This window comes from Aythya ferina (assembly GCF_964211825.1).
Source record: "Aythya ferina genome assembly, chromosome: 15".
Taxonomy (NCBI): Eukaryota; Metazoa; Chordata; class Aves; order Anseriformes; family Anatidae; genus Aythya; species Aythya ferina.
The window spans coordinates 12,125,985-12,139,899 of NC_140314.1; the positions used below are offsets into that span (position 1 = coordinate 12,125,985).

Genomic DNA, 13,915 nt, shown 5'->3' on the forward strand with positions numbered 1-13,915 from the left:
GAAGGAGATGGGGCTCTAGCAGCGGGACAGAGCTGTTGGGGATGGCACATGGCGTAAAAGGTGGTTTTTTAGTGTGGGTGTGCTCCTGAGTGGTGGCGGGGAGGGACCCCTCTGGGCTGGCAGGGAGCTTGCTCTCCGTGTGAGCCGGGGAGCTTTGGGTGATGTCTGTGCTGCAGCAGTGCCTGACGTGAGACTTGTTGTAGGAACCCAAAACATCCAAGTTACAGCCCCGGGGGTTAGTGTAATGAGTGTCCCCGTGGATGACGGGGGAGGAGGAAACGTGAGCGAGGGCAGCTTTGGAGGCTGCTTGCCCCCAGCTGCTGCTGTGGCCGGGCTGCAGCGCGTGGCACTCGCCCTACAGGGAGGAAAGGAAAGGAAAAAGGAAAGGAAAGGAGCTCGAGAGCGAGCTGGAGCAGAACCGAAAGAAAATCACTGCGGTGTGCTCGTGGCTGCAGGTGCTTCCGCAGCAGGCTGCCCCGTGGTTTTGGGGTTTCTCTCAGAGGAGGTGAGGTCCCTGCTGGCATCGCTCTCGGGGAGCAGCCACGCAGCCCCTCCTGCAAGCTATGGGTCCGCTGGAGAGCTTCAGGGCTGAGGCTTTGCTTGGCTGCTGCCGTCTTCAACCTTCGAGGTGACTACAGCTGGAGCGAGCGGCCGGGTGCTTGTGGTTCTCAACACAAATTTGAGCTCTTGCTTAAATGGCACCGATTCCGGTGCTAGCACTGTGGGTCCCGGCTCCGGCGCGGTGCCAGCGCTCGGGGTGCCGCTGAGCACTGTGCTGCTGGGGTGCTGGGTGTGTGGGGCAGGAGGGGCACCCCGCTGAGGGGTCACATTTTGAGCAGCCCAGCGGTTGTCTGGTTATTAGTAGTGTTTTTAACAGCACGTTGTATCCTGCAGAGGAAGGAGCTGCTGCTCCATCCGCCCCGACGCCCCTTGGATGCGGGAGCCGTAGCGTTGAGCTAAGCTCGAGCCCTGCTGCTCCGGGAAGGGGTTTCCAGCCTGCAGGCTGCTGGCAGGGAGTCGAACCACGCGGGAGGACACGGCGCCCTGCGACCCGGCGGGGTTTGCCAGAGCTTGATAGGAAACTCAGCAAAATGTGTGAGGTGAAAGGAGCCCAGACCAACAGCTTTTAGAGAACAGAAGCTTTCAGGGGCAGGAAGGGGACGGTGAGTGCTACCACAGCAGCCTGGTACCCACACGGGTGCTCTGTGGTGCTGTGGGAGCAGGGGCTGCTTGAGGAGCCCTCCTGCTCGGGAAAGGAGTGCTTACAGCAGTGGATCTGCTGCTTGTTGGCAGTGAAACTCCTCACGGGCAAACGACGTTCAGTTCTGCTTTAAAGCTGGTATCTGTTTAAAAATAAGAATCAGGACCCCGTGGCTTTCGCTCGTGCCTGTTGGTGCAGAGGGCTGAAGAGGCGTCTGTTGCCTCCCCTTTGCGTGGCCACGTTCCCTGTTTTTCCAGGGGGCAGCACCAGTTCTGTGCCCCGCTCGCTGGGGGGCAAATAAGGATGGAGAAAAAACAAGCTGGAAATCCTTGTGGGATGTTTTTCCTACGGATGCGGCATCCAGCTCATCCCCTCCTGGTACCTGGGCTCCTGCTGAGAGCAGCGGCAGGGCTCCTGTCCCAGAAGGGCCAGGGGAGGATGCTGAGGCTGGTGGGCAGCAGGAGCATCTCCAGCTCTGCTCTGCGCCTCTTTGGGCTCTGGTGGCATCGTGGGGGCAGAGAGGTGGCCAACTGGAGAAGCATTAAGGTCACGGTGGCTCATTGCTCTTGTTGCTGTGATGCTTTTGGGGCTGGTGCTTGGGATCCCACCCTGAAGTCCTGGACCTCCCCGCGTTCCTCCTGCCCCCTGCTCCCCCCTGAGCACCCTCCTGCAGCCTGGAAGCCCCTCGGGGCTCTCCGCCCCGCCTGCCGCCTCTGCCTCCGCGCAGACTGCGCTTTCCGTAGGCTGGGCGAAGGGCTGCCAAAAGAGGGGGGGGGGGGTAATTTGTTGCGGTTCTGAAAAAGAAACGAGGCTTTGTGCTCTGAATCGCGCTTGTTTGTATTAAGATAAACTCGGTTTTGACAGCGTGGCAGGCGCAGCCTGGCCGGGCAGGAGGTAGCAGCCCGCACGGCTTCGCCTCCGTCGCCTGCTTGTGCCCGCGGAGCTCCAGGGTCTGCGGTTTGAGCTGTGGGACCCCCAGACCCGGGGGGCTCCACGTGGTGGTCCCGGTCCCGCATGCGCCCCCAGTTCATGCCCAGCTCGCTGCAGGAGGGCTTCCTGGCCCCGCTCTTGTGGTTTGGTTTTGTGGGTCCGTGGGAAGAGCTCCCTCCTGTTTCCGATGCCCCTGCCTGTTTTATCGACCACAGCACCTAACTCGGGGTTTGGAGAGGGCGGATGGGTAAAAGCGAGTCCCATGCTAGCAGGAGGGCTTCTTCGGGGATACGCCACGGATTTTTGGGTGCTGCTTGCCCTCCCTGAGGAGGGTGGAAAGGAGCCGCAGCTCAGGATGGAGCAGCCAGCTCTGCGACGGCAGCCCCAGAAGGGACCCCCAGGGGTCTTGTCCCAGGTGACTTCACACCGAGCTACACCAGGAGCTACAAAGCTGTCTCTTAAATGCTTCATCCTCGGCACGTGGCCCTGTGTGCTTAATCTGGCTCCGAAACCTGCCGGTGGGCTGTGGCCCTCCTGCCAGCACCGTGGCAGCTCCGGCTGCGCTCAGCTCTCCTCCGGGGTGGCCCCAGCCGATGTTAACGCGGACGTCTTGTGTGAGCGGTGACCGAGCACAAAACCTCTTTTTGTTTTTTCCCTTCTGGATCCAGTCCCCTGCCTCTGAGCTGTGCGTTGGGAAGGGTGAGAACAGGCTTCCTGTGTCATTAGGAGAACAAAGGCTGCAGACAAAGCCTCCCATGTCCTGGAGGGCGGAGGAAGAAGAGCCTTGCAAGTTTGCTTACACCGATGGTTGTGTTTGGAGTAGTGGTGCTGCTGCTGAATCCTTTGAGTGCAGCGACAGGAAATCTGGAATGCTCGAGACAACTGTGATTAACGTGGATAAAACCATTTTGGTGTAACTTATGATCCTGTTGTTTTCAAACCGCCCTTGAAGCAGTTCCTCTGAATGTTTTTATGCTTCAGCAGCAGCAAGTGATGGATGGCTTAGTCCTACCTGAGCCTGGAGAACACGTTTAAAAACACAACAAAGCCTGGCTCCTGGGGCTGTGGTGAGCACAGAGGCACTGAGGGAGGTCTTGCAGGTAAGCGTTGGAGGTGCTGGGGTTAGTCCAAAGGGTGCTGGGTGTCCAAAAGCGCCTGCTGGGTGGCATGGCCCAGGGGAGCTTCTACCGGCGTGTAGGGTGAGCTCTGCCTTCATGTGCTGCCTTCTTCCCTCCCGTGAGGGTGGTTAGGAAGGGCCTGGCTCCTTGGGCTTGCTTGGCTGCAAGCTCTTTGGAGCATGTTCTTCAGCTTCTCTGCCTTCTGCCTGTTGAATTTGGAGCATTGAAGGAGAAGCATTTCCCTCTCCATGCTCCCGATGCAGGGGAATGCTCTGGGAGCGAAAGGCAGGAGCTGCTCATCAGCGTCAGCTCAGGGTGCCTTCTTGGCTCCCAGTTGACTTAGAAACTTCTTGCTTCCTCTCCTCAAATGGGAAAATAATCATTTATTGGAGAGGGAGTTCTCTACAGATTGACCCTCTGCCATCTCGGGCACACGCTCCTGTTCGTTGTGTGTTCACAGCTTTGGTATTTCTGGTTTTGTGTACCCAAAATTGAAGGCAAGCCAGGCAGCTTTTATTTTCGATGAAACAGGAGGAAGGAGAACTTATAGGTTGAAATCAAGGGTACCATCTTCCTGGGCAGGCAGGACAGGCGGGGAGGTCGTCCCGTTGGTGGACTCTCACGGTGTGTTTCGAGGAAGCAGTTGCACTGCTGGGGCTCCTCACGCGTGGCTTGGGGATCCTCTCCTGTTCCAGTTCTTCGGACACCTGCAGGCTGATGAAAACCACGGGAGGCTTTATTCCCCTTCTGCCTTAAACAGTAGGCTTGATTATTTCTTCTGTAGCAGGAGGAGACGAGAATAAGACACACTGAATCTTTGCCTCCTTTCCAGAAGAACGCCCTGATTTTGGGTTTCCAGCACGAGACCGAGAGCAGAGCCTCTAGGACTGAAGTGGCGACACGATGGCTGCACCGAGGTGTGCGCAGGATTAGTGGGGTGAAAATTAGCTGCAGAAAGCACCTTCACTGAGTGCTGCTGGGGCTTGAGCTTTAATCGGGGACCTGGCCGGACAACACCCGCCTGCTGCTCTGCTCCTGGAGCTCCTGCTCAGGCCTGGGGAGCAGCGAGCTCGCAGCAGCCCTGGAGAGGTGCCACTGCTTGCAGAATAAATAATGCAGCCCTTGTGCTCCTTCCTCACAATTGACCATTGCCTCTCCCTGTAATGAGAGCTGCCCCTTGAGGGTGTTTCAGAGGTTAGTTAATTAGGTGTAATTGCAGCCGAACAGAAGCCTGCTCTGGGGTTCTGCCCGCTTTCTGTAGCGCCAGATTCTTTAACAAATGATGGAGTCGGCTCCTCTACATGTTGCTGGAACAAGTGCAATCCCGAGCCATCAGCCCTCCCCTCAGCCGGTGTGTTTATGCCGATGAAACCGCAGAATTGGGCTCTGGAAAGGGGGTTTGGGCTTTGGGATCTGTGCGACCGTGGTTGGGATCATGGCAGCACCCTGGGAAATGCCTCGCACGAAGCGACGCTGAGTTCTGCTCACACTGCTGGCACGTTGACGTGCTCTCAGCACCCCGCGCAGGGGGATAGCTGCGGTCTCAGCCCGGACAAATGCTGTATTAAGAGGGCTCAGTTCATTTCAGCTGATCCACTGCAACCATTGATGCAGGGACTGCTCGGTCTGACGGGAGCGGCTGTCTGGGCACGGCGCTGTCTCTGCTGGCGGGGTCCAGCACTTCCAACACACTTGTACCTTTCCAAAGGCAAAGAACACAACTCCTAACTTCAATATAATCACATTTTAATTTTTTTTTCCCCTTGGAAGGATGGGGTTAGCCTCCAGAGGCCGGGTGGGTTTTTACAAATGAATGTGTTGGCTCGTGCCCTGTGGATAACCGCAGCGTGGGGGTGCTGCCTCCACCTTTGCAGAAGCACGAGAGGTTCCTCAATAAATAAAAATCCCGGAGTTTGGCATGAACGCCTGGGTGGGACTCAGCTTGCTCTGTGCTGAAGTTGAGGCGCTGTGACTGTTGCTATTTTTCTCCCTGGAGATAAAAGATGCCCAGAGCAGATTTGGGCTGCCTGTGGGCAGAAGGGCCCAGCGGGAGTTATGTGAGCAGTGCCTGGGGGTTTGTGTCCTGTCTCAGTGCTGCAGGTCCTACAGAGCACACCCAGATCTGGCCTGGGCCTCGTTATCCGATGGCTCATTAAATGCCCGTTTCCCCTGTTCGGAGCAGGGCTGGCATCTAGCGTGAGGTGAGCACAGCATGACGTGATACAAAAACTGCGGGCTGTTCCAGCTTTCTGCTCCAAGACCCGGAGGCTTTTAGGATGTTTTTACTCCTTTGTTTTGCTCGCAGCTCCTGTAGGTGTACGTGGGCAGGGCAGGGGCACGGGCACAGGCACCGTCTCTGTGGGTCTCCCTTCCCAAAATCTTGCTGGCCCTACAAGGCAGGCAGACCCAGAGTGCTGGGCACAGCAGGCTGCCTGCAGGCAGGGCCTTGTAAACCCAAATCTGGTGCAATCCGAAGGCTACAAATAAGGAGGGGTGGCCTGGAGAGGGCTTTTTAAGGCCAAGCAGGAGACCCGGGCTGGCTTTGGGCACGGTCAGCGTAGTGCCGAGCTGGGCAGAGCTCCAGCAGAGCGCGCAGGCAGCGAAGGGGAGCAGGAAACAAATGAAAAGAGGCTGATAGAAAAAAAATAATAAAAAATCTCAGCAGCTGGCTTAAAAGCCAAGTTTTCTTTTCTGTTGTCAGATGTTCTCTGAACATCCAGATGTGCCGGGAGCGGTGTCTGCGTGCGGTGTGACTTGCAGAGCCGATTAAGGAGCTACAGCAATGTTTTTGGAAACCTTTCTGGCCCTGTAGCAGGCATGGTCGTCTTTTTTGTCGCAGAGCAAGCTCCTATCAAGTCGGGAATAGCTGGAGAGGCAGCAACGAGCACGTGGGGATGAAGAGGGTGCAAAGGTGCCGGGGGCACGGGGTCTGGCCCTTCTCCCCTCTCCCCTCCCAAGGAAAGCTCTGCTCCTGCCGAGCCGTATGGGATCTCCGGTGCCTCCCCCAGCTCCCTGATGGCCCCGTGTCGGTGTGGACAGGACTCCCACCAGCAGCCTGCCTCGGCCGGGCTGGCGGCTTTGGGCCAGGAGCGGGTGCCAGGAGCCGGCCGGGAGCCGCGCGTGCGGCCGCCTGTTTGCTCTGCCCACCGCAGCCTCGGCGCTGGAATGCCGGCCCGGGGCGGGGGCTCCCAGCCCGTCCTCACTCTGAGCGGCCGCTTTCAAAGCTCCCTCTTTAGGCTAAGCCGTCGCCTTTCTGTAGGATTAGTTTTTAGAAGTTGTCCATGGGTTTTGAACCGCTCACGGGTCGCTGCCGCTGCTTGCGGCGGTCGCCGTCCGGCGCTGCCATCGCGAGCTGCTGGGTGAGGGGCTTCCTCGGGTGGCTGTGTTAACGCTGCCTCTGAGGTTTTAGGGTAAATTTAAGTCCCAGGCAGCAGCGTGCTGTGTCACCCAACGCGTTCTAGACTCTTCTTACTGGTTTTGAGGGCTTTTTCACCAGGGAGCTGGTCTGTCCCTGCTGGTAGCTCAGATGTCCGGAGGGTGCTGAGCCAGGCGCCTGGCTGCTTCAGCCAGACCCTTGGGCAGCCTCCAGCATGGTGTTCCTTGTCATGCCAGCCCTCTCGGTGTCTTTCTCACAGCTCTCCAGTTTCTCTGTGCACATGCTCCATGTGGCAGGTCCCTTTGGGCACCCGGCAGCGTGAGCTGCCCGTTAGGCAGGACCAGCTCTTCAGCCTCACTCAGGTTCTCGTGACTTACCTCGGTGCTTGTCCTGCTGCTCGGCAGGCTGAGACCTGGCAGAACCTTCCCAAGGACAGGAGGGAGCGATTTCAGGGCAGGAGCATCTCAGGCTGTGCTTATCAGCACGTGTGGGAACACAGGCACGCAGTCTCTGGGCATGTTGCATCGGGGATGTAGGTACTGATTCCCCCTCCTTGTCTCTTTTGGATTTATTGGACTTATTTCTAGGGTCTGCGTGGCATAAAGCAGTGCCGAGGTGCCACCCTTGCTGTGGCATTGCCAAGTCACCACCTCACACAGCGTGGAGGCCCTGGGGTGGCCCCGGTGGTGGCCAGGTGGAAGCAACACCCCCAGCAGATGTGTGCAGGGCATCTTTGGTTCTGCTGGACCCCTCTGCTGCCTGCTGGAGACACGGAGCACCAACAAGGCAAAGAGAAACGCCTGGAGCTTCCTTTTCCTTTTCCTCCAGGGCCGCTGGAGGAATAGGGCCCCTCAGGGCTGGGGAATCCCTCACCTCCAGGAAAAACTCCCCTCGTGCAGCTGCCAAGCCTTTGTGCTGCTCCGAGTTTGGGATCGTCACCGCTGGCTTAGCTGAGCCTCAGAAGCTCTTGAGCTTCACTGCATTTGGGTGCCTGAGGTCTGGAGATCTGCAAGGGAGGGAAGGGTCCATAAATCAGAGAGCTGGACTCCGGGGCAAACCCACCTCCCACAGGTCCTGTAGGGGCTGGTGCCAGGAGCCCGGTCCCGCTTTGGCCCCGGGCTGTGCCTCGACCCTGGCACGGGGTGAGCAGAGCTCTGGCAGGTCTCACCACTTCGGCTCGAGGGACTTTGACTCAAAGTAGCGCAAATCTCCCCTTCAGCCGGGACTTAAGCCTGCTGTTGAAGCCTTGTCATCTCTGACTCTTTAATGCTCTGTTTCTAGCTGCTCGTGCCTCTTCAAAAGGAGCCTGTAACCGGCTACAAATACATTAAGCAAAGCCTTTATTTTGAATACTTCTCGCTGGCCAGGAGAAGGTACCTCCCTGTGGCTGTGGTTTGTGTTGGCGTAGTGTGGAGCTAATAGGGACAGGTAGGAGTTAGTGCTAGGACTGTTAACTGCTTCCTAGATCAGCTCTCAGCTGAAAGCAGCAGATTTGTGACTTTTGTAGATCAGCAAACCTAGCTTTACTATTGGAGCCGTAATTCTTGTTTTTAACCATTCTGATAAGACGTTTTTTCAGCCTGTTTGCAAAGTGAAGAAATGGAGAAGATGGGTGGGTGGTTACAGCTGGAGCTGTCCCAGCCCAGGCATGAAGGAGATGGTGGCCCTTGGGATCAGGGGTCCAGGAGCACCGCGGGCTGGTCCCGCATTTCAAATATTGTGCCTGGTTCTTGTCTCCGTCTCCAAAAAGGGGCAGGGGGGCTGGAGGGGGCACAGAACCAGCGATGGAAATGGTCCAGGGGATGGAGCAGCGGCTGGGACCCCGTGGGGACATCACAGTCACACCTCCCCGTGTCTCGTGGTGGTGGCACTGGGAGGTGGTGGTGAAACACCAGGGAATGGCGTGGAATCACCAAAAGCCTGTGGGAGCAGGCAGCGAGCTGCTGGGCCTCGCAGGGGCAGGGCTGGATGCCCGTGGGTGCTAACGGGGCTGGGCAGGGATGGCCCCTCTGTCCCCAGCTCCGTGGCCATGGGCACAGGGTCAGAGTGGGTGGACCAGGCAGGGGCTGCTGGTGGTTTTGTCCTCTGCATGCCCTGGGTGATGCTGAGCATTGGTGGCCGCTTGTGCTCTGTCTGCTGGTGCTCATGTACGGGATCAAGTCCAGATGGTGTCTACAGGCATGGATAACAAATTAAAAGTTGTGGCTTTTGAACCCGAAACCTCCAGATGCTTTAACTGGAACTGCTGCATTCCCCGAGTTGTTTTTGTTAGCCTAAAACACCTTTGTTTAAGGTACAAGAGGCCTGACTCACCCAGCTCAGAGTGCCACACGAACTCAGCCCGTACCCAAAAGGCACCCACAGGAGCGGAGGAGATGCTCAGGTTTCCTCGCCCCCAGTCCGTGACGGGGCAGGCGGGTGAGCTGGTGGGCACTGGGGCTCGGTGACTTCGTCTCCCCATGGCCCCGGGGAGGCACAGCCGAGCTCCAGGGGTCTCAGCCCCACCATCACCTCCGTGCCAGCAGCGTGCTGGGTGCTGCCTGTGTCTGGGTTTGGCTTCCCCTCCCCTCCATCCCACGCAGCTCAGCTCGGAGAGCCTCAGGTGGGGCTGCAGGGGCGTCCTCCTGTGCAAACAGAGCTGGGTTTCTAGAGGGAGGCAAACCAACCAGCAAGGAAGCTCCCGCTGATGTGTAGCTGAGTCAGGAGGCTCCGAGCACCGCAGCTGCGCTCCTTCGTCCCCCTTGCCCTTGGGTGTGAGAGGCGTCCGTGGACGCGAGGTGTGTGCCTCCTGCTGTGAGAGGGGAGGCTCAGCCACTCACTGCAGCCTTGCCGAGATCAGGTCAGGGTGGAGATCACCCTCTGCACCCGGCTGTGCTTGTGGGGGCTGAACGAGTCCGGCACCAGGAGCTGCGCTCCCCGAGGCTCCCTCCTGCGCCTCCACCCCGGGCAATGCGCCCAGCGGGGCGAGGGCAGCCTCTGAGTGTGGAGCTGATGCTGCAGCTCCCTTCTGCACCTCTCGCAGCCTGCTTCATCCTGGGCTTGTTCCTCAGCTCGTGGCTGTGGGTCTCAAGTATTTGAAGGTCTCTTGAAATGAGGATTTGCGTTTTTCTTTTAGAGGAAAATGCCTGACTGTCACAGCAGCTCGAGAAGTGGCAGCAGTGGCAGCCTGGGAGGCACGAACCAAAGGTGCTTTTTTCAAGTCTTTGTTTGGACCATGAGGAATGACTTCGGTGTTGCCCTCAAACCGTGTCCCACCCTGCTGGAGGTGCTGGGATCGCCCTCGGTGTGTCTTGGGAGTGTCCCTGCTCCCCGGGTGTGCCTGCCTTGCCCGCACCCCATGGGCTTCTCCCTCCCCTGCAGCCATCGCCTAATTGTGCAATGTTTCAACTGTGTGGCCTAAACTTGTAGCGTGGAGCAGTTCATTATCACCAAATCCTCTTAATTGGGCCCTCCTACTGGGCAGCCTGTTAATGAGTTTTCCCAGTTATGATAGAAGCTCTTTAAAAAACATTAGAATAAATAAATCCCTGGCAGAAAATCCCTGGACTGTGTTGAAAGAAGTAGCGCGCTCACCGATGTTTCAGGACAAAGCAATGGTTCCGTGCCAGCCAAGTGCCAGTTAACCCCTCTGTGCTGAGCACTTGTGTTTTAGGGAGAACTGCTGCAGTTTGGTGTCAGTTTAAGAAATCCACTGTCGTTAACCCCAATTTTTGTCATGTGGGGGAGGAGGGTAGGGAGGCAGAACTCGTTAGGAGGTGTTTCCCTCGTTAGGAGCTCACGTGAGCACGTGGATGATGCTCAGAGGGCTTCCTGATAACGCTGCTCTCGTCCTGGCAGGTGAAGGACCTAACCAAGTACCTAGATCCCAGCGGACTTGGAGTCATCAGCTTTGAAGATTTCCATCGGGGGATCAGAGCTATCAGAAATGGAGGTGAGTCTGGTGCCGCGGTGCAGGTGAGGCCAGCAGGATGCCAGGCTCTGCGGCGAAACAGGAGCGAGCTGGGCTGGTGTGCTGGGAGGAGAACGAGGGGGCGGCCGGGTGCGCTGAGTAATAGGGTTGAAAAGGGTGGCACAGGAGTTGTGGTGGTGGCTGCGTGCTCTCCTGCTCATCAGGAAAGTCCCTTCCTAAACGTGTGATGGAAACAGCAAATCCAAGGAGAGAAACTCCCTTCTGGTTTGGTGTCTGCTCTCCCCTATGGCTCTGTGGGGTTTTGCTGCCCGGGCAGAGGGGTGGCTTGGCTGACCTGCTGCTGGAGATGCCCCTCTGAGTGCTGCAGAGCACGGATCTGCTAACCTCCGGCTGCTGATGCATTTACCTCCCCTGCAGCTGTTTGGAGGATCAGCACGTACAGAGGTTTTCTGGCAAGAAGCACGTGAAAGGGGCTTTGAACTCGCTGCCTGGTAGGTAACCTTCACACAGGCCTGTGGCAGCTCTGATGCTGCTCTTGAGGGGCTTGTCACAGCTCCCAGAGCAATAGCTTGGGGAAACGCTGATATGTCTCTGTCTGGCTGGTGTTTGAACCGCTTTGCTGAAGAGGGGAGGAAAAAAAAAATAAACACAGACTTTTTTTCAATATGGGATTCATCTCTAAGACGAGCGTTGGAGGTTCATTTTGGGGCAAGTGCGTTTTTAAGGACAGGGTGTGAAAAATATTGGAAACATCGTGCCGAGCAGATGTAACTTTACATGTGCAAATTGGAAGCGCCACATTTGCACATTAATCAATTCTGTTTACAGGCAGGCCTGTCTTAAATTTCAGCGTTGCTTTCATGCAGGGATGAACGTGCGCCGCGTTGTCACCCAGGCACGCCAGGCGTGCTTTCGAGCACTGATACAATCAAAGACCAATTATTCCCGTACAGACCAGGTTCGTTTCATGAGTAGAAAAGCCCTGAAAAGCAGAAGCAACTTGTCTTTTTGTTGGCCATCCATCCCTCCTCCTGCTGCCCGGGCTGATTTGTGTGCAGCTCTTCCCCGTGCGCTTGGGACTTGTGTCTCGTGGCAGCTCCAGAGCTTTGGTGGCTGCTGTAGCCTGATGGGTGGCCGAGTGCAGTTCTGGTGGTGCAGGAGGCAATGCAGCACGCTATTAATTTGTAATAAATTGCCACTGGAGTAGAGCGTGTTTGTGAAAGCCACGGCTTGTATTTCTCTTCAATAATTCAGTGCTCTAGTATTGCGTTATATTAATTGGATGGAAAAAGCAGATCCGGACAAAGCTTTTAAGATGCTATTTATTAGCCTGGTAAGAGATTGCTACGTATTTATTACAGTGGTTAAGAGCAGCAGAGCTCTCTAATGTTGCACAGCACCGAGCAGCTATGAAAAAACGTGGGACGGCACAGAGAGTGTTTCTTCAAGCCTTACCAGCTGAGCAGTTGTTCACGTTGAAATGATCTCGAGGTTTTGTTGCTGCTGTTTAGGTGGTCGATACTGATCTTCCCTTTGTAAAGTCAGCAGAGGCTGTGCTCACTGCTGCGAGTTCCTTTTAACAAGACTTTATTAATTAGCTTGGCCTTTTTTTTTTGAGCCAGAGAGAGCTCTGTTGCATTTCCTGGTAGACCGTAGCACTTTGGTCCATCCCTGAAGTGAGACCTGCCATAACACGTGTGGTTATTGGGGATTTCTCACTGTCCTTAGCTCTTCCAGGCTTCCCCTGGCCATGGAGCTGCCGAGGGCGATGGCAATCACACGGTGCTGTGGCTAGAATGAAGGAGCAGGGGAGAGGGGTGGCAGCATCCTAAAACTGCGTGATCTAAGTGGTTTCTTCAGACTTTCCCCTTCAAGTTTAGGGCAGAAATGATACCGGCTGCCAAGCGTGCAGCTGGGCGAAAACCCTGGGCCTGTGTGCAGGCATGGGCCTGATCTCTGCAGGCATAGGGCTGGGGGGGGATCTCCTCTGTAAGGACCGGGTACGAGGAGCTGCGTGCCAGCTGCTGGGAAGGAGTAAGGAAGGAGTAAAGAAGGAGTAAGGAGCTGATGGCAGCGAGATGGAGCCTGTTGTTGGAAGTCGACGTGCCAGGCGCAGAGCAGCTCCGGGCTGCGTTTGAGGCAGGAGCTGCTGCAGGGCCGCGTGGCTGGCAGACACGAGAAGTGGGCAGGGTCAGATGTGAACAACAAGGCTGTGTTCACAACGCTCCTTTCTTTGTCAGGATATTTAAGAACCTTTTAAGTTCAAACACCTGTTTTTCTTTTTTTCTTTTTTTTTTTTTTTGTTTATTTTTTTTCCTTCGGAGGCCCCTTGGCATCCAGTAGGGTATTTTAAAGTCTCTCTGTAGCAGACCAACGCGCTTAAATTCAGTAGCAGAGGTGGACAAATCCTGTAATTAACGCCTGTGCTGTGATCTGAAACATCTGTAAGGCCTGCCCTAAAACCAACCCCACGCGGCCCAGGGTGCAGGTTCCCTGCTGCATCCCTTTGGGCTCCGCTCCCCGAACAGAAGGAGCTCTGTGCCGACAGCACTGAGGCACCGGGGGAGGGCCCAAGGATGGAAACAGTCAAATCCCTTTTCGAATTCTTGAACTGAAAGCTCTTTGGATTCGGGAAGATGGAAAATACCGCGCCGGAGCCAACACCCAAACCTGGAAGCTGCGGCGGAGTTCCTGCCTGCTGCAAGCGCTGGGGCACCGCCCGGGGGACACTCAGCAGCGCCGGGGTCGTCAGCGGTGCTGGGCTAACGAGCTCGGGGGGGGGGAACCCTTGGGGTGGAGGAGTGTGGCCAGCCTCAGGTTCCCTCGGGTTCTTGGGGGGCTGCACCACCCTCGGCTGCTGAGAGCGGCCCCGGGAGTGCTCTGGCTTCTGCAGCCAGCTTTCCGCACCCTGGGACTGTCAGTGTGGCAGCTGGGTGGCCACCCAGGAATTGCTTCCCCCAAAGAAAACCCTGTACCCAGCCCTCCTGCTGGATGCAGGCTGAGTGTTTCAGCTCAAAGCATGCAGCCAGAGAACTGCACATCAGATTAAAACCAGCTCCTGGCCCTGCAGGCATGGCCCCAGCCATCTCGGGGACCCCTCTGTGCCTGATGGCGCTGGGTGATCCCGGCGGGGAGCCCACGAGGTGCTCAGAGCCTGTGTGGGACTGCTGGCTAGCACATGGTGCCTCTGAATTTCCAAAGAGCCAGGCTGGCTGCTGCCCTGGCTCTGCAGAGCGTCTGAAGGTGTGCAGCCTGTTAGGTATCTGGCTGGCTGGCAGCGTAAGCCACCGTGCGGTTTGTGGGTAGCTTCTTTCTTTGTAGGATCTGCATTGCAGATGGCTTTTGCTCCACCAAACGCAAGCTTTCCTTGCACAGAGAGA

General features: G+C 56.8%; 1 protein-coding gene across 2 annotated transcripts in view; it reads left to right on the forward strand.

Annotated features, from left to right (window-relative positions):
- Nucleotides 1-13,915, forward strand: part of RAB11FIP3 (RAB11 family interacting protein 3) — a 64,197-nt gene that overhangs the window by 5,926 nt on the left and 44,356 nt on the right. For both annotated transcript variants that reach the window (XM_084537429.1, XM_084537430.1), the window contains exon 2: nt 10,463-10,556. In XM_084537429.1, coding sequence (XP_084393555.1) covers nt 10,463-10,556 — 94 coding nt within the window. The remainder of the gene's footprint in view (nt 1-10,462; nt 10,557-13,915) is intronic.